General features: G+C 38.4%; 1 protein-coding gene across 1 annotated transcript; it reads left to right on the plus strand.

The window, feature by feature from the left end:
- Window positions 1-475: 475 nt before the first annotated feature.
- On the plus strand, window positions 476-21324 carry LOC134805058 (kynurenine aminotransferase). The gene is made up of 9 exons (XM_063778344.1): window positions 476-744; window positions 10905-11058; window positions 13104-13230; window positions 14491-14600; window positions 15489-15729; window positions 16797-16963; window positions 18131-18317; window positions 19549-19712; window positions 21094-21324. The coding sequence occupies exons 1-9, from the start codon at window positions 575-577 to the stop codon at window positions 21154-21156; spliced, it is 1383 nt and encodes a 460-aa protein (XP_063634414.1). The 5' UTR covers window positions 476-574; the 3' UTR covers window positions 21157-21324.
- The last annotated feature ends 241 nt before the right edge of the window (window positions 21325-21565 follow it).

Consider the following 21565-nt stretch of genomic DNA (forward strand, 5'->3'; position numbering starts at 1 on the left):
ACGCGCGCGTCTGGACTCGGTCTAGTGAAAAATCCAAGTGCATCTAGTTTTATTACCCGCGGTAGATTAGATTGACGCGCTAATCTTATACCTCGGCAGAGGGGAAATAGTGCGAATGCCGCCTCCCTTCCGTGTTGCTCGAAGGCGCGAAGGGATATCGTCTCATAGAAAATTTGAATTTCGCGCCTTTTTCTACTGACAAGATTTGCTTGACCATCATCTATAAATACCGGGCTGGGGTCTGTTCAGATATCTTATAAGCGTTATGATTAAACGCAACGTAATAAATTCTGCATTCACTCTAGCTGAAACAATACCAATGTATTAATTTTTATTGCTAAATAATTATAATTACTCCTACAAATACACCATTAATAACTTTAAAGCATAAGTATGACTCTATCAATGCTGTCATACTGTAATCCATGTGATAAACAAGTAACGGAACGGTTGCGTAATGACGTTTATTGATAATTACTTGGTTCTTATTCTTATCTAGTAGGCAGGCAAATAGAAAAGAGATTATGGTTATAATATAATGGTAAAACAAATAGCTATTACAGTGTACTAAATAATGTTACGCGGTTGTCACATCCTCACAGAAGGCGTAAAGGTGCATTCTGCTCTCAGCCAAGCCAGTAATATTGCCAGTAGGACTAGTGCCGCTTCGTTTGTTGCGACTGCTAATATGAACAATAAGTTCAAATTACCAGCACGCTATGGCGCCGGCGAAAAAAGCGTATGGTAAGTGCGAAATAATTAAAAAGTTACATAATGCCCGCTATGCTTTTAAAAACTTTAACTTTAGATTTGCTATTTAAATATTTGTAGGTAGTCCTTTATATGCAGATTTTATCTAATTGTTTAAATGATTACGGTGTTATCCCTATCATAATGGTTTATAAACATTATAATAACATTATTAAAAGAATATTGATGAGTAGGTACTCGTGATTACTTTATATTATTGTGTATTGAAATTGATTTATTTACACTTACACTGTAACTATGTACACAGTAAAATATGTCAGCATATTATATTGAAAGCATAGCAATTACAAATTCACACCTAACTCATTCAATGTAAATGAATCAGTCTTGCAACATAATTAAGTAAGTTTCACAGAACTTCACTAAAGCCATTCATAAGTGGCTGAACACCTCAAGCAGCGCAAATATGCAGCCATTGATTCTGGCTGTATGTTTGAGCTGTATGGGATGGAAACACTTGGGCCGTGGGGACCTGGCGCCCTCAGCATATTCTCAGAGCTGGCGAAGTAGCCTCATGGAGGCGACGGGTGACTGGAGGGCTGCCTCCTACCTCGCAAAATGCATTGGCATTGCATTCCAGCGCGCCAATGCCGCCAGCCTTCTTGGCACCTTGCCACTAGGGACGGATCTGGAGCCAGTTTTTTATTTATAATTTCATGTAGTTTTTTTATTTTAGTTTATAATTTTTACCTTAAGGCTTTATTTATTTTGTATATATTACTTGTTATTGCTTTATGAAATAAAAAGCCAATCAGACATAATAGTCAATAGCAAATGACATTTTCACACTGCATAAGTTTTACAAAACTCATTGGTCTGATGCAGCTTGGACAGGCTTAGGAACTGAGTGCCTTATATCTTGGTTACCAATACTTTTCTCAGGCTCTTTACATTTTTATAAATACTGTATGCTGTGTAATACTTAACTCTATCTGTCTGTTACCTCTACATGCTTAAATTGCTGAACCAATTTATATGAAATTTTCTATGGAGGCAGTTTGAGTCTAAGGATGGTTTTTATTACATATAAATGATCACAAAATGGGAGGTTGAATTTACCGTGGAAGTGGGATATTAAAAGTACGAATTCTATGCAGTCTAAGTTGCGGGCAGATGCTAAATAAATATGTAGCATGACATGAGCATATTGAGGCTTATCTTATCAGCTATTAATGTTACAACACATTAAAGCTCTTACACTGTAATGCTGTTTAAACAAACTAATTAAAAAAATTATTATTTAGTTGGGAATGCCAAATCCGTTATGTGCTCAATTTTTGATTGACAAGTATTTACTTACTTAGCAACTGTTACGTACGTGTGCTGGCTTGCTGGCTAGAACCAAACTGGGGGTACCCGCAGATCTTCTCATCTACCCACATGTCAATATATAACATGCCTTTCCCTCTGGATAGATGACACTTCACTACATTTTAGAATTCAATATTTAGTCATTTTTGTACTACACTGTTTATGCACTTAAACTATATTGTTCACTTATACCCTAACATGCTTTCATAGTTTTTTGTTATTATTTAGTAACTATTTAACTATTGGCTATCTGCACTATAATGTTAATCATCTCCACTATCAGACTCAATGTCTGTACTACCATATTCTTGGAGAGCTATCTTTTTCAAGGATGGTCTGTTGGATGGTGGGCTTTCACTCGACCGGGATCGCTTTTTACTGTTCAGTTAATTTCTAGGCACTGTATCATTTAGCTGGTTTGTTACTGCACACCGTTGTATGGGGACCTTGCACTCTGAGACTATGCGCTGAAACTTGGCACAGTTGATTGTTAGCTGGTCTTGAGCAGAAACAGACCGGTAGACGTCGAGAGCCACCTCTCATTTAGTGGGGGGGGGGGAGGAGGAAAGTTCGACGCTGCCGCGCTTCACTTGGAACAACATTTCTCTAAAACTATACCTATTAGGGCATGTAATATATCATTTTCGGATAAATTAAGGATGAGGAATCTAGTTTTGGAACAAAAACAATGCACTTTTTAACAAAAAAAAAAGCATAAAGTAGAAAAGACTAACAAACGTATTTTTGATTTTGTCATAATTACCAATTTTTTAAAAAGTGTAGCAGGAATCTGAATACAAAAAATACAGACGTAAAGTTACACTTATTACGTTTAAGAAAATATATAGTTTATAATACAAAACTGTTGATAAATGGGAGATAAAAAATAATATTAAGCGTGGGTCAGAGTGATCTCAATACAAAATATTATGAATGTGGGAAAGTTACTTATAATTTGTTCTACAATCATTTATTTTTCTTGTTTTTCGTAAATAACTCGTACACGGTAGCCCACAGCAAAAAATTTTCTGTTACGTAAATAATCTGTTTCAGATTTCTTATAAAATAAGTGCAACTTTTTTTCGGTAAAATCAATATTAAAAAAAAATATTGAAGGGAGAAAATAAATACTAAGGTCCCCTTTTTTAGTCATTCGTAAATAACTCGTAAACGATGGCCAATAGCAAAAAAATTTTTAGTACATGAATAATTTACATAAAATTTCCTACAAAAAAGGTCGTTCAAACTTTTTCGCTAGGATCAATATTAAAAACGATATTAAAGAGAGAAAATAAATTCTAAGGTCCCCTTTTTAAATATTGATCCTAGCGAAAAAGTTTGAATAACCTTTTTTGTAGGAAATTTTATGCTAATTATTCATGTTTTAAAATATTTTTTTGCTATTGGCCATCCTTTACGAGTTATTTACGAATGACTAAAAAAGGGGACCTTAGTATTTATTTTCTCCCGTCAATATTTTTTTTTAAATTGATCTTAGCGAAAAAAAGTAGCACTTATTTTATAAGAAATCTGAAACAGATTATTTACGTAAAAGATAATTTTTTGCTGTCGGCTACCGTTTACGAGTTATTTACGAAAAACTAAAAAAATAAACGATTGTAGAACAAATTATAAGTAACTTTCCCACATTAATAATATTTTGTATTGAGATCACTCTGACCCACGCTTAATATTATTTTTTATCTCCCATGTAACAACAGTTTTGTATAATAAACTATATATTTTCTTAAACGTAATAAGTGTAGCTTTACAACTATATTTTTTGTTTTCAGATTCCTACTACACTTAAAAAAAAATTGGTAATTATGAAAAAATCCAAGATACGTTTTTTGTCTTTTCTACTTTATGTTTTTTTTGTTAGAAAGTGCATTGTTTTGGATCCAAAAATAAATTCCTCATCCTTAATTTATCCGAAAATGATATATCACATGCCCTAATAGGTACAGTTTTAGTGAAATGATGCTCCAAGTGAAGCGCGGCGGCGTCGAACTTCCCCCCTCCCCCCCACTAAATGAGACGTGGCTCTCGAGGTCTCCCGATCTGTATCTGCTCATGACCAGCTAAGAATCAACTGTGCCAAGTTTCAGCGCATAGTCACAAAGTGCAAGGTGTCGTGCACTAACAATTAAAACTAGCTAATTCGAATCCCGTACTAAACACTCTTCTGGACCTTTCACACCAATCATCTCTGCCTACTGACTCGGTGGAGGGATTCTTATTGTGCCAAAACACTCATCTTTTCTTTCTTCTTCCCCTTGTTGAACTTCTTTACTATTACTTGATGATCTTGCCTTGATTTCAACTTGTGTTTCTTCTTCTGTGCCACTTCTAGTAAACCCAAGCATCTGGTTGACATGTCTAATAAATAATTGTTGAAAAACTTGTTGACGTTCAATATAACATAGTACGTAATAATACCGAAAGAAATCCTACACGGAGAATAACTAACGTTGCAAGCTTATTCTCCGTATAAGATTTCGTTCAGTACTATCACGTACTATGTTAATAAAGTAATTTATTTTGATCTTCTTATATAAATGTTAAAAACTCTACCATAAAATAATACTGCTTAAATGAAGTCTTAAGTAATAAAAAAAAACATTAAAACTAACTATGAATTAAAGATTTAAAAACTAAACTAAAATTAAAATAAACCTACTTAAAAATTTAACTAATACTTATAATATTATATAAAAACTAAATTATACTAATAAAATATATAAAAATAAAAAGAAGTTATAAAGAGAATACCCCTTCTAGAACCTCCGCCTGCGGCATTGAGCCCATAACGCTGGCTGCGTTACCTCTCTGTATTGCCAGCGATATGCGCTGGGAGAGGTAAGCGGCAGCCCTATGGTCTCCCGAAGCGTCGACCAGCCGTGTCGACAGGTCCCCCATGAAAGTTTTCATGTCCGCCGACCAAGGACCCATTTATTTCCTTGTTTAATTTTATATCTTTACACTCCAATCCTTTTGTCTATTGTTCCTTCTAACCATCTAGGCCCAGTTCTATAGTTCCTGAAACCGACTGTCTCTCCCACTCTAAATTCTCTCACACGTTTTGTTTCATTTTCTTGGATATCTTCTGTCTCCTTTCAAATTTAGTTCGGAAACGTCTATTGTTCAGGAGTTCCGCGGGTGTCTTACCGGTGACAGAACTGGGTGTTGTCCGCAAACCATACAGTATCTTTGCAGTCTGGTTGACCATGGGAGATGTGACATCTTTTTTAACTTCAATTTTATTGTCTGTACCGTTCTCTCCGCAGGATGATATGGAGGTACCAGTATATGTCTAATACCATTCTGTTTAAAATATTGACTTATCTCTTCTGACGCAAACGCTTTTCCGTTATCGCTCACTATGGTGTCTGGCAGCCCTTGTTCAGCAAATATCTCATCTAACTTATTAATTACCTTACTTGAACTTTGCTCATTAACTATTTTGACCTCCGGCCATTTTGAGTATGAGTCAATTAATATTAAGAAAACTTTGCCCATGAAAGGCCTTGCAAAATCAATATGCAGCCGGGACCAAGCCTTTGGTGGGGTAATCCATCTGTGAGTCACTTTGGCTGGCATATTCCTTACTTCTTTACAAGTTTGGCAATTATGTATCAAGCTCTCTATATCTCTGTCGAGACCAGGCCACCAAAAGTAACTCCTTGCTATTGCTTTAGTGATGACTATACCATCATGATTGCTATGGAGCTCTTTAAGAACGCTTTCACGTAGCTTCAGAGGCACAATTACTCTACCTCCCCACAATATACAGTCATTGTATTCTTTTAATTCATCCCTTCTTACATAATAATCTCTATATTTATCTTCTACTGTACTTGGCCAACCATTCCTAATCCAGAACATCACATTTGCTAATATACCATCGGTCTTACTCAATTTAGCCACATCCTTAGCCGTCATCTGTAACTCAACTGGTGTCTCATTGAGCAATAAAACATTCACCTCTTGCAGCTCTTCTTCTATTCCACTGCTTTCAGGACCGGGCCATCTACTTAGGGCATCAGCATTCCCAATTTTTTTCCCTTCAACATATTGTAACTCGTAATCGTACGAGTTTAACAATAAAGCCCATCTTAACATCCTGGGTGATATCACATTAGGTATTGGCTTCTTTGGGTCAAATATACCCAAAAGTGGTTTATGGCCCGTCTGAATGACTATCTTACGGCCAAAAATATATGAGTAAAATTTTTGTACTGCAAAAATAATGGCAACCGCCTCTTTATCAATCTGCGAATAATTTCGTTCATGAGAGCTCATTGTCCTGGAAGCAAACATGATTGGTCTCAAAGAACCGTCCTCCATCCTGTGTTCCAGAACCGCACCAAGACCGTACTGCGAAGCATCACATGTAATAACCACTGGTTTCTTTAAATCATAATGTACTAATGTGTTCCCGGTAATCAACATTCTTTTTAAGAGACTAAAAGCTTGTTGGCAATTTGGTGACCATACCCATTTGGCTCCTTTCAACAATAACTTGTACAGTGGTTCTGCTACCGTTGCTTTCTGTGCTATAAATCTGTCATAAAAATTCAATAATCCAAGAAAAGCCTGCAACTCCTTTACATTTTTTGGTGCTGGCGTCTCCATTATAGCCTTGATCTTGTCTCCACAAGGATGCAGCCCATTGGCATCAATCACACGGCCTAGAAACTCCACGCTTGCCTTCCCAAACTTGCACTTCTCCTTGTTGACTCTAAGCCCGGCTTCGTTAAGGATCTGTAAGATGCGTTGAAGTCTGTCACTGTGTTCTTGTATTGTGCGTCCGGTGACTACAATATCATCCAGCAGTACCGCTGCTCCTGATACGCCTGCCAATAAGTTGCTCATCATGCGCTGAAAAATTCCAGGACAGGCTTTAACCCCAAATGCTAATCTTTTACACCGAAATAATCCTTTAGGAGTATTTAAAGTAAGTAATTTTGAAGTTGGTTCATCAACTACGACCTGGGTGTAAGCTTGCTCTAAATCTATCTTACTGAAAATAACTCCTCCTTGCAAAACCGCAAAAGCTTCATTTAAAGTTGGCAGAGGGTAAGTATCAGTCTCAGTAGCCATATTCACTGTGGCCCTGTAATCCCCACAAAGCCTGACTTTCCCATTCTTCTTAATGATAGGTACTATAGGACTGGCAAACTCAGAATGACTGACAGGTTCCAAAACATCTTCTACAACTAATCTGTCAATCTCTTGTAACACTCTCTCTTTAATTGCAAATGCCACAGGCCTACACTTCAAAAACTTTGGTTTCGCCTCGGGATTCAGAGGTATGGTTACTACTGGGCCGGTGTACTTTCCTAAACCAGACTGAAAAACTTCTTTATATTATTCCAATAAAGTATTTATATCTTCATCCTCCAATTTCATGTTATATATTCCCTGAATATCTATATTTAACTCTGGAAACCAATCACGGCCCAACAAATCTGGCCCGTTACCTCTCGCGATCAGCAAGTTTAATTTTGTATGTATATTTTTAAAGCTTACATCAACTGCCGCTTCTCCGAACAACTCCACCTGGCTCTTAGTCCAGGTTGTTAACCTAAGTCTTGACGCATCCAACCTTGGCAAGTTCCCATTCCAAATTTTCCTCGCTGTACTTTCTCTCAACATAGTAAATGCTGCTCCACAATCGACTTCCAACTTTACTAGTCGACCATTTAATTCCACATTTGCATAAAAAGGATCCACTTTGTTCGACTCTAAATTAAACAAAACAACCTCATACAATCCATTCAACCGACTTGATTCTTTTGACTTACTTTTGTCTCGTGTATCCGAACATACCTCTGCAATATAACCCTGTTTTTTACACACATAGCACCGACTATATCTGAACCTACAGAAATTTCCGTGCCTTTTGCCACACCGCCAACAATCCTTGCTCGGTTCCAACGGTTTCGCTTTAATTTTATTAACCTCCATAACCTCCATTGGCTCGTCACCACCTGTACCAGTAGGCGCCACGCTAGAGGTCGCTACCGTCGCTGGCGTCGTCATGACTATCACTCCGGCGTCCGCCGTTTCAGCCGTTAACGCCAATTTTACCGCTTGATCAAAAGTTAATGTTGTCTGCTGCAACAACTGTTTTTGCATCTCTTTATCACGAATGCCACAAACTAACCGGTCGCGCAACGTGCGATCCAAATCGGTAAAATTGCACTCTATAGCCAATTTACGCAAACTAGCCACGTAGCTAGTTTGTTAGTGCACGACACCTTGCACTTTGTGACTATGCGCTGAAACTTGGCACAGTTGATTCTTAGCTGGTCATGAGCAGATAAAGACCGGGAGACCTCGAGAGCCACGTCTCATTTAGTGGGGGGGAAGGGGGGAAGTTCGACGCCGCCGCGCTTCACTTGGAGCAACATTTCTCTAAAACTGAACCTATTAGGGCATGTGATATATCATATTCGGATAAATTAAGGATGAGGATTTTTTTTTTGGAACCAAAACAATGCACTTTCTAACAAAAAAAAACATAAAGAAGAAAAGACAAAAAAACGTATCTTGGATTTTTTCATAATTACCAATTTTTTTTTAAAGTGTAGTAGGAATCTGAAAACAAAAAATATATTTGTAAAGCTACACTTATTACGTTTAAGAAAATATATAGTTTATTATACAAAACTGTTGTTACATGGGAGATAAAAAATAATATTAAGCGTGGGCCAGAGTGATCTCAATACAAAATATTATTAATGTGGGAAAGTTACTTATAATTTGTTCTACAATCGTTTATTTTGTTAGTTTTTCGTAAATAACTCGTAAACGGTAGCCTACAGCAAAAAAATATCTTTTACGTAAATAATCTGTTTCAGATTTCTTATAAAATAAGTGCTACTTTTTTTCGCTAAGATCAATATTAAAAAAAATATTGAAGGGAGAAAATAAATACTAAGGTCCCCTTTTTAAGTCATTCGTAAATAACTCGTAAAGGATGGCCAATAGCAAAATATATTTTAACACATGAATAATTAGCATAAAATTTTCCACAAAAAAGGTTATTCAAACTTTTTCGCTAGGATCAATATTTAAAAAGGGGACCTTAGAATTTATTTTCTCTCTTTAATATCGTTTTTAATATTGATCCTGGCGAAAAAGTTTGAATGACCTTTTTTGTAGGAAATTTTATGTAAATTATTCATCTACTAAAAAATTTTTTGCTATTGGCCATCGTTTACGAGTTATTTACGAATGACTAAAAAAGGGGACCTAAGTATTTATTTTCTCCCTTCAATATTTTTTTTAATATTGATGGTAGCGAAAAACAGTAGTACTTATTTTATAAGAAATCTGAAACAGACTATTTACGTAAAAGATATTTTTTTGCTGTGGGCTACCGTTTACGAGTTATTTATGAAAAACAAGAAAAATAAACGATTGTAGAACAAATTATAAGTAACTTTCCCACATTCATAATATTTTGTATTGAGATCACTCTGACCCACGCTTAATATTATTTTTTATCTCCCATTTATCAACAGTTTTGTATATTAAACTATATATTTTCTTACACGTAATAAGTGTAGCTTTACGACTGTATTATTTGTTTTCAGATTCCTGCTACACTTAAAAAAAAATTGGTAATTATGAAAAAATCAAAAATACGTTTTTTAGTCTTTTCTACTTTATGCTTTTTTTTTTTAGAAAGTGCATTGTTTTTGTTCTAAAACTAGATTCCTCATCCTTAATTTATCCTAAAATGATATATTACATGCCCTAATAGGTATAGTTTTGGAGAAATGTTGCTCCAAGTGAAGCGCGGCAGCGTCGAACTTCCCCCTCCCCCCACTAAATGAGAGGTGGCTCTCGACGGCTCCCGGTCTGTATCTGCTCAAGACCAGCTACGAATCAACTGTGCCAAGTTTCAGCGCATAGTCTCAAAGTGCAAGGTCCCCATACAACGGTGTGCAGTAACAAACCAGCTAACGTACTCTTTTATATTTTCACTGCTCGATTGACACCTCATATGAAACTTATACGATTGCACTATTTCATTTTGTTTTGGATTAAAATAATCGTCTAACGCGGACTTGACAGTTGTATAGGTTATGTCTGCGATCTTTTTCGGTGAAATTAACGACTCAACGAGATCATATAAATCACGACCACAAACTGCAAAGAAATTCGCTTTTTTTAACTCGTCCGTTTGAATACTATTCGCGAGCAAACAATATTCGAACCTATTCACGTAATTTTTCCAATTGTCTTTGTCCATATGAAATTCACTAAATTTTACCGACATTTTATTCATCACACTTAAATCACACTTTTAAACATTCAAAAACTTTGTTTAAAGCACTTTTAGCGTATTCCCGAATTAAATCCCGTCGCCAGAATGTTACGTACGTGTGCTGGCTTGCTAGCTAGAACCAAACTGGGGGTACCCGCAGATCTTCTCATCTACCCACATGTCATGTATAACAGCAACCAAATACATAAGGTAATAATTAATTTGATTAAAATTGTGCACATATTGGAACGAATTGTGAAATCTAGTGTCGTAGGCCAAGATCCACTGGTCCCTGAGCCAGCAAAATAAGTAAGTACATATCGGATTTGGCATTCTCAATTACTTATATGCAATTGGTTAAACTGTCTCATTGCATTTATTAAATTGAAATTGTGTCAAAATATACCTGCTATCTATGTTTTTCTAACAATTATCTGCTGCTTTATTTCATGCATGGTGTGAAATAATTTATTTTATATACAGGAAACATCCCTATTGTCCCCAAAAAATCAAATAAAACAAGTATTGTTTTTCATTGCAGGGTTGAGTACATTGAGCTAGTAGCCAAGTACAAGCCTGCTGTGAACCTCGGACAGGGCTTTCCGGACTATCACGCCCCCAAACATGTCACACAGGCGTTGGCTGAGATCACGACCGGCGACAACCCACTACTCAACCAGTATACGAGGGGATTTGTGAGTGGCTTACACAATCCTTAACCTTATGCCTCCTCTACACTATCAGCGATGACCTTTGATAGTATCATCGGCAAGATCATCGTGCAAGCATCACATGATCGGCTGTACAACGCAACCTCCCGGCGATTACCTTAATTCCCTTTGATGCGGGTCGCAGGCAATGATAGACGATGACTGGTGGGGACTGCCGAATGTGCCCTCTACACCATCGTCTCCGCCAGTCATCGTCTATCATCGCCGATAGTGTAGAGGAGCCATTAAGTGGAATGTGGATGAACGCTTCTCCACACAAACATACACAAATTATTTCTTATTTAACCTTATAGCTAAGATGCAGGGATGTTTGATTCTTTTTCGAATTCTTAATTATTATAAGAGCGAGCAATTTGCGAAGGATTTTTGGAAGCTCCTAACTCTCATTATTATTATTAAACAATCTTTTCTCTAATGTTGATATCCAGAGAGAAAAATGAGGGAACTATTTTTGTATGGAGAAGCCCTTGTCCTTTTTCCTCTTAATACGTAGCTTGAGTAGGTTGGTACTTTCTAAGCCCTTTATCTATTTTCAACTCCAGGATTTGAATTAAAAAGCAAAACCTTTTTTTATACAGGATGGCTAAATAATAACTGCATTCCCGTTGCCAGGGAGGTATACTGAGCAACTTTTACTATAGGACCAACCCCGAAAGCGCGATAAAATATTTTTGGCTGTTTCATACATTTTGACTGGTTCATTTTCTATGGGAGGGTAATTTTTTTTTTCGCGGTTTATCGAGGTTGGTCCCATAGTAAAAGTTGCTCAGTATAATCCCAAAACCTCCCTGGCAACAGGAATACAGTTCTTTTTTAGCCATCGTGTATAACGTTTTTAAGGCTATCTACCTCCTTATTTAGCTTATTTAGAGACTGAATATTATTTATAGATAAGAAATTTTAAAGTTTATCGACCCAACTATCCCATTCGTTGTAATTTATGTGTTTGAATTGTACTTAAAATTATTGAAAAAAGTACTTCTACGAAAGTGTAATAAGATCTTATGTCAATGCCACAAAGACTATGAAAGTGATTACTTCACTATCTATATGTACATGACGTCACATAAAATGAACTGGGTAAGGTCACGAAGGGTTAGGAAGATTTATTTTCCTTTAAAGATAAATGTTGTGGCATGTGGCACGGTAATTATGTTGTAACAGGGCAATAAACCTTATCGTGCTCCAGACTCTGGCAGTTATATAACGTTATATATAGCATCATGTGACAAAGACAACATGAAAGTATTGGTAATAGTGTTATATTATGTTGTCCCTGTCACACGACGGTATACTTATAACTGCCAGCACGATTACAGACGGGAAGCCCACTGCGGCACACGGCAAGTACTGTCGCACACACTGTTAACTGTCCATCGGTGGACCCTATGCCTTTTGTTATAAGGTCCACCGATGCACAGTTAAGAGTGGTGCTGTTTGTACGAACGCCATGGACCTACGAAAATGGTATACAATACTATAGATGCTCAAGCAGATCTTGTCAGTAGAAAAAGGCGGCAAATTTGAAAAATGTAGGCGCGAATCTCATAGAAAATTTGAATTTCGCGCGTTTTTCTACTGACAAGATTTGCTTGACCGTGTATATATTCGCGAAGGAATCGTGAGTCTAAGGGCTGATTTAGACGGCCCGCGAACTCGCATGCGATTTTAGTTACATTGCGGACTGTGGATTACGTCCAATTCAACCGACCAATCAAAACCCGCAATGGTATGAAACTCGCATGCGAGTTCTCGCATTGTCTAAATCATCCCTAATACTGCATCATACAGGGTGATTTTCTTGTCACCAGCCATACTCGCCGTAGTGAATTTATAGGTCATGCTAATGAACAACTTTTACTATGCATGGTACCAATGCCGAAATCATTAGTTTCAAGTCCTTTAACCTTCAGAAACAAAGAAGCAAACAATTACCTAATAGAGTAGGTATACAGTTAGAAGATTATAATTATTTTGAATATAGTATTATATATTGTTTTAATTTTCAGGGCCATCCCCGTCTGGTGCAAGCTATTTCCAAACTGTACTCGCCTCTAATAGGGAGGGAGATCGACCCCCAAAACGAGGTGCTGGTCAGCAGCGGAGCGTACGAGGCACTCTATTCTGCTATTTTAGGTGAGCCTACACATTAGTTTCTAAGCTGAGTTTCAAAGTTTCAAGCGCTACGCCTTCTGATGTGCCATCGCCGTCGAAAACTTTACAAAATTGAGAAATTTCCACACGGTAATATTTCGGAAACTTCTCATATTTTTAGGGTTCCGTACCCAAAGGGTAAAACGGGACCCTATTACTAAGACTTCGCTGTCCGTCCGTCCGTCCGTCCGTCCGTCCGTCCGTCCGTCCGTCCGTCCGTCCGTCCGTCCGTCCGTCCGTCTGTCACCAGGCTGTATCTCACGAACCGTGATAGCTAGACAGTTGAAATTTTCACAGATGATGTATTTCTGTTGCCGCTATAACAACAAATACTAAAAACAGAATAAAATAAAGATTTAAATGGGGCTCCCATACAACAAACGTGATTTTTGACCAAAGTTAAGCAACGTCGGGAGTGGTCAGTATTTGGATGGGTGACAGTTTTTTTTTTGCTTTTTTTTGTTTTTTTTTTTTGCATTATGGTACGGAACCCTTCGTGCGCGAGTCCGACTCGCACTTGCCCGGTTTTTTTCATCAAATTTTCCATTTCCAAAGTGAAAGTATCCTTTGTTTCCTGTGAAATTTTCGAGACACTTTCAAACTACAACAGTTTAAAAAGTATCAGCCCTTTTCCAAAATGATGTAAGGCATTTTTGGCTAATGTTTTTTGGCATTAGGCGTGGGTTTTTTTTAATTTTCAATTTAATAGTTATTGTTGATTAATTTTCGCATAACATTTATCTTTATTACACTCGTTGTTGTAAATTAGCGTGTCTCTTTCTCTTTTAGCACGTGCACAGTTATAACTCGCCTAGGTTAAAGAACAACTGTACCATTTGTACAATGAGCGCTTTAGTTTTGGAACGCCTATAACCTATCTGGAGTTATAATATAATTGGATCATACTGGTTTATTTGCATATAATATAAATGAATAAAATGTAAATATAGCTACAGTCCAAACTTAAACTAATAAAAAACTAAAAATCTATATCTAATGAGGGGCATACATAGTTCCAAAGATACTGGCAGCATTTCCTCGCCGAATCCGAACGATTATTCTTTGAGCGAGGAAGCTGTCAGCTCTTTTGTCCCCAGTGACATCAATCAGCCGTTTGGCCAAATCGGAGGGTCTCGACACCGAAAGGAACAAACTTGTATTTGGCGTCGAGACCCCCGTATTTCCGCCTTTTGAGAGTACTTATATAAATAGGGTATCATACTTGTATTATTTTATTTTTAGGGCATGTGGACGAAGGCGATGAGGTGATAGTCATCGAGCCCTTCTTCGACTGTTACGATTTCATGATCAAGATGGCCGGCGGCATCCCTAAATTCATACCCTTGAAACCTGTAAGTACCTACCATTTAATTTTTATCATCATCACCATTAATCGACGACCATTCCGGCTTGGTTGGTAATAACCATACCTATGAAGCCGATGGTCCTGGGTTCATGAACACAGATACCTATGTGTTCTTGAGTCATGAGTGTTTTCTATGTATAAGTATGTATCTATATGTATAAGGATTTATTTATGTATATATCGTCGCCTAGTACCAAAGTACAGTCACCAGCAACAATATGGTACTCTTCCAAGGCCGCAAAAATATGTGACACGCTCTTATGGCGTGTCAGATATTTTAAAGGCCTTCGTTGTGTACCACATTATTGCAGGTGACTGTACAAGCTTTGCTTAGTTTGGGGCGAGGTTGATCCAAGATGTCCCCTAATATTTATCAACAGTTTATATCCGGATTATTAAATGCTCTAATGTGGGTCGCAGAACCAAACGTTGTTCCGGAGTATTCCAGTAAATTATTATGACCAGACGTCGTTATCCAAACTAAACATTACGCAGCACACTACATACCTATAAAGTTGCTGCCTTTATTGTGAATACAATAGGACATAAAATAACTTAAGAACTTAAATAGTCGTTGTATTTCCGAACAACAACTCAAATTTAATGTTTTGTATTCTGCGAGTTATTTTTTATATAAATTTTACTTAGATCTCTAGAATAGCTTAATTTCCGCGCTTATACCGAATGTAACTGTAATTAAAACTATACGAGTAGGTATAAATAATAATAAATATTTTGAGACAAATCAACCTAGTCGTAAAATCAACACGGTTGGAAACCAGCATGGTAGCTTTATTGACGACTGTCTGGCCATCCCTTTATTGAAATTAGGACTCAGGAACTCCCGAGTTAAAAATGTGATAAATAATTCCAGAAAAAATCGGGCGCCGCGACATCCGCTGACTGGGTGCTCGACGAGGCCGAGCTGGCCGGCCTCTTCGGCCCCAAGACCAAGATGCTGATCCTCAACACGCCGCACAACCCGCTGGGCAAGGTGTTCTCGCGCGCCGAGCTGCAGCTTATCGCCGACCTGTGCAAGAAGCACGACGTGCTGTGTCTGTCGGACGAGGTGTACGAGTGGATCGTGTATAAACCCCATGAGCATATTAGGATCGGTGAGTGATTAGTTACAATCGATTGTTGTTCAAACCATTGAACGCCACTCCTATAGTGCGCGGCGCATCATCACGAACCATGTCGGAATGTACAGTCGACGTCAAAGATATGTTTACATTTTTCGCCTTATTACAAAGGAATAAGGTGCAAAAGTGTAAACATATTTTTGACGTCGACTGTACGAAGGTTGACATTGGGTATTTGCTATTGTAATTTAACTCTATCCTTCAAGCGGTTAAGATGTTATCTGTTTAGAATCTTTTGTTGTTATTGCATTTCATTTTGCACAGGTAATTATAGTGTAAACAACGTTATTTGCGGTATTTGACACATTATGACTGACGTATATAGAGATGTAACTAACGCAAATCGATTGTCACAGCAAGCGATTACGATTGGATGGCACGTAGACTGAGGTATCGAATTGTGACGTATAATGAATTTTTATTTGAGATTTAAATAAAGCTAGAATTATATGGTTTTCCCGCAAGCTACCGATTGGTCGGTGTATTTAATACACCGACCGAGTAGGTCGCACCCATTGTCAAAATTGAAACTAACTGGGGATCTATTTTAAAGTTTATTTATGTTATTACTGTGTCAAATTTGTTGTCTGTTAAGTGACGATAAATATATCCATATTTACAGTTAATTATCCACCTTTTCCTTATTTTTATTAAAAGAAAAATGAAAAATTCATATCGATTTACTTAGACGACTACCGATTCATAACGGTGGTGTCCGGCCAACCCTAAAAAAAGACGTAGAACGTAAACGTTCGCAGTGCAGTTGTTTTCCTTTGTGATTTCGATGTGCAAAACATTTTACGTAGTATTGCTGTTGTGAGTGACAGACGTCAAATACCGTAAATAACGTTGTTTACACTTTAGCGGTTTGGTTTAGCAAAAGATAACAATGCCATTCATCGTCAGGTAGTCTCTCAAGTGGATACAGACATTTTAAAACCATCCGACTATAATAGGGTCCCGTTTTTACCCTTTGGGTACGGAACCCTAAAAAGGATTTATTTGGCAGAAAGTTCACCATTTCTCTTGTGTATCTCCAGCAACCCTGCCAGGCATGTGGGAGCGCACGATCACCGTGGGCTCTGCGGGCAAGACGTTCTCGGTGACGGGGTGGAAGATCGGCTGGGCGTACGGCCCGGCGCCGCTCATGCGCAACCTGCAGGTCGTGCACCAGAACTGCGTGTACACGTGCTGCACACCCGTGCAGGTACCTTTTGACCACCACAGTCGCCTGTAGCCGTCATCGAAAGTCTTGCCAAGGAAGCCAACGACGGCTACAGCCATCAGCTTCGCCAATGCAATAGGGACTTACGCGGGAGTTCGTAAAGTTCAATTTCGCTTAAATAATCGCGATCGCCTGGCGACCGGTGCACGGCATACTCCTTCGCCGTCTGGCGTTCAAAAGGAAATCCCAGGCATTATAATGTATATTCAATATTGTTTTCTGGCGTCGCGAGATCAGGTCCTACTACGTACAGATGTAGTGCATGATTATTTTCCATCGTATTTGCACGGAAACGTACGAACGTCTCTTGCTATTCCAGTCGGTCTCGGCACAAAAAGTACAGAGGTTGACTGACGTAGCATGACAAATACGAATGTTTCCGAGAAAATACGATGGAAAACAATTATGCACATATGTACGCTGCTCTGATGGCCGTGCGTGCGCGGGATTGCGGATATCATTGTTTCTGAATTTTTATTTTTAGTTGGTCTTACAAAAAAAGAGTAATTTATTAGTTAGATCAAAATTAATTTTACACATTTCTAGAAGCAAAACTGTTGTGTAAAATTAGTTACAGTACATGTTTGATAATGCGTTTAGACCCTATCAATCAATCAATCAATCAAAGCATTTATTTTCAGTTTATTTAGTTTATTTTTCTATGTTCATGTTTTTTTTTCTATTGTGCGAAAATTATTTAATCAGATTCTAATCAATGTAGTTACTAGAGAAAGACCTCACAACTCCCAATAGAGAGTATTACGGCAATGTTCTGCCGCTAGAGTGCAGCACTATCGTAAACCATAGAGTAACTTATACATACTGTTTTTTGACAAGTTTTCACAGATAGTGAAATATGACATTGATGCATCAAGGCAGTTTGTTCACAAAAGGCCTGCCGGGAAAAGCGAAAATCGAAATTTTGTTATCTACCTCTTTATCGCTCGAATATGCAAGAGTGATAGAGAGGTTAAATAACGAAATTTCGATTTTCTTGTTTCGCGGTAGACCCTCAGACGGTGGTAGTAGAGTTTCGAGTAATATTCCCTATTGCTATTCATGTTTTTTGGCAATCGTATTATGATCTAAAAAGCCCTAATATTTATCAAAAACTGCTAGCTGTACACTTAAGTATATTATCTCCCACAGGAAGCCGTCGCCCGCTCCCTGGAGTTCGAGCTGGGGCGCTACAACTCCCCCGACTGCTATTTCTTCTCGCTGGCCCGAGAGCTCCTGGCCAAGAGGGACGTCCTGGTGGGCGCGCTGCGGACCAACGGGTTCAACCCGACCGTGCCCGACGGCGGGTACTTCGTCGTCGCCGACTGGACGGGTTTAGGTATATTTTGACTAAATTTGCGACGTGACACGTGATTGGTATTAGAGCATTTTCACTCAACTGTGTACCATTAAATTAACGGCCGGTTAGCAATCGTCACAAAACTGACGGTTAATGTCATATATTAACGGCCTCCTAGTCTAGTCGGTAGTGACCCTGCCTACGAAGCAAGAGGTCCCAGGTTCAAATCCTGGTAAGGGTATTTATTTGTGTCTTCATCACAAATATTTGTTCCTGAGTTATGGATGTTTTCTATGTATATAAGTATTTGTAGGTATATTATATGTGTATATTATATATATCGTCGTCTAGTACCCACAACACAAGCCTTATTGAGCTTACTGTGGGACTAGATCGATCTGTATAAAATTGTCCTATAATTGTCCTATAATATTTATATCCCATACATTTTGTCAGGAATATGACGGTTAGAGGTTACTGAAACACGACTTAAGTCGCACTTTAAAGTACAAGTTAAAATGAAATTGCCCATTAACCCGTTGAACGCCACGCCTACCGTGCGCGGCGCGTTATCGTGAACCTTGTCGCAATGCACAAAGGTTGATATTGGGCTGTAGCCGCGCGCGTCAGTTGACGTCTTTCCCTAACCTTTACCTTTAAAGGGTTTCCTAACCTTTTAATCGCCGTAGACTGATATATAAGACATACAAAGACGGGCTCATTTCGCCGCGGTCTGATATATAAGACAAAACTTCGCATTAAATAAATAATAATAAATAAAAATTTTAGGACATTTTTACACGAATTGACTAAGCCCCACGGTAAGATCATGAAGGCTTGTATTGTGTGTACTTAGACAACGATATATATAATATATAAATACTTAAAATACCTACATAGAAAACAACCATGACTCGGGAACAAATATCTGTGTCATCATACTCATCATCACACAAATAAATGCCCTTACCGGGTTTCGAACCCGGGGCTATCGGCTTCATAGGCAGGGTCACTACTAAGCCAGACCGGTCGTCAAAATGCACATTTTCTGTCTCTCGCGAGCGCACACGTGTCAACTCTGTAGTTACTTGCTTTGAGTTACCTATGAACCAGCCAACTCAACTTGAGCCAGTCTTCTCCGAGACCACGGGGACAACGCCGTCCTCGAAACGTCGGAGGTAAATCTTAAATACGCGATTAAGTCCCGTTGTGTAGTTTGATAATGTTTAATAATCGTGAAAGTTTAAATCAGTGAGTTACCTATTCACAGAGAACAAAATCGACCTGTCATCGGAAACAGACAAGTACAAGGACTACCGTTTCACGAAAAAGTTCACCAAGGAGGCAGGCGTGCTGACCATCCCTCCCAGCGCGTTCTACTCCGAGGCCAACAAGCATTTAGGGGAAAACTACGCCAGGTTCTGCTTCATAAAGGTAACTCGGTTGAAAATATTTTGCGTAAGCGTTCAAGATAAAGTTATTTACTGTATAACTATCTAACCATAGTACTACAATTATGGTCTACAAGTTCAATACGTACCTAATTAAGTATCCAAACAGAATTCTGATGTAGTGCATAATTGTTTTCCATCGCATTTTCTCAGAAACGTTCGTATTTGTCATGCTACTTCAGTCAACCTCAGTACATTTTGTACCGAGACAAGACACGTTCGTACGTTTCCGTGAAAATACGATGGAAAATAATTATGGACTACATCTGTAGGCCCATTCGGGGCAGTCATTTTGTAAGAAATGCAACGTTACTATTCAGGGCTTTTTGTTAATAGGATACACTCTATATATTACTGACACTATATGTCGTTCCGACGCATAAGTAGCTGCTGTGTCCCTTAGACTAGCCTAAGATGACCCAACAATGTGTATGTCGTAGTCAGATCGTATAATCCGCCGTATTACATTACGGCTAGCCGTTTTCAAAAACAGGGGCGTTTTGAAATGCGGCGGCTCGACGATTAGCCGGATTGTCATTGCGATACGTTCTTCAATAAGGCGGCCTACGTTTAGCCGCATCGTACTACTATTTTAGATTGTAGAGTGACCAGTTCTTTCGGTCGCCTACGTAACCGGAGTTTGACAATGTTTGCAATTTAATTTATTTTTTAATTTATTTTTTAATTTATTTTTACCATGGTCCCACAGCACTACATGTGTTTCTTTTCCAAAACAGTTCCTTCACAACTTAAATAGACGGAGCCCCGTAACCGAGGCTCCTATTTCTGGGCGGTTTGCCCTTCGGGCATCTGAAGCTACCTAACGAACCTAACCTACTTACCTACCTACGCTTTTTTCCCCAAAGTGTAATGTTTTCACGGACGTCTCACTAATCAATAGGTAGGTAGGTTAGGTTCGTTAGGTAGCTTCAGATGCCCGAAGGGCAAACCGCTCAGAAATAGGAGCCCCGCGAAGCGGGGCTCCGTCTACTTAAGTTGCGATGGAAATGTTTTTTGAAAAGAAACAGTCCGACGAACTCCAGATTTGATGGACACCCCAGCGTTTGTCGGGCAGCGCCACGGGTGTTAAAAATGGGAACTATAAACTGTCAAAGCGGCGGCTAATGACTCGCTGTATTACATTACGGCTAGCCGTGTTGAAGAACGTATGGCGCCGAATACATTCCGGCGGATTCTCATTCAGCCGCATTCAATCCGGCTAATCGTTAAACCGTCGCATTTCAAAACGCCCCTGTTTTTGAAAACGGCTAGCCGTAATGTAATACGGCGGATTATACGATCCGACTGCGACATGTACACCGGCATTATTGGGATAAAATACAATTCAAAAACTTTGTTCACAGAAAGACGAAAATCTCGCCTTGACAGAAAAACTTCTGAAGGAGTGGAATGCAAAGAAAAAATGAAAAAAATAGGGTTGTGATAAATTGATAATTGGACATGATAATGTTTATGTATACAGGATGTGTCTGACCATGGGGCTTTAAATCCAGGGCTCGATTCTACTCGCTAAACTGAGCTACTTTTATTATGGTACCAACCCCGAAATCCCGAAAAAAATATTTACTTTTTCATACATTTAGGCTGATCAGATGTCGACGTTTTCTATGGAAAAGCCAAAAAAATTTCACCGATTTTAGGGTTGGTCCCATAGTAAAAGTAGCTTAGTTTAGCGAGTAAAATCAAGCCCTGGATTTAAAGCCCCATGGTCAGAAACATACTGTATACTCACTTTGATATATTTTTATACACTTGTAGCCAAGATTTATTTGTTGTTAATATATGCATGTAAAACGTAATGGTTGTTTTAATACC

Source organism: Cydia splendana, chromosome Z (assembly GCF_910591565.1).
Source record: "Cydia splendana chromosome Z, ilCydSple1.2, whole genome shotgun sequence".
Taxonomy (NCBI): Eukaryota; Metazoa; Arthropoda; class Insecta; order Lepidoptera; family Tortricidae; genus Cydia; species Cydia splendana.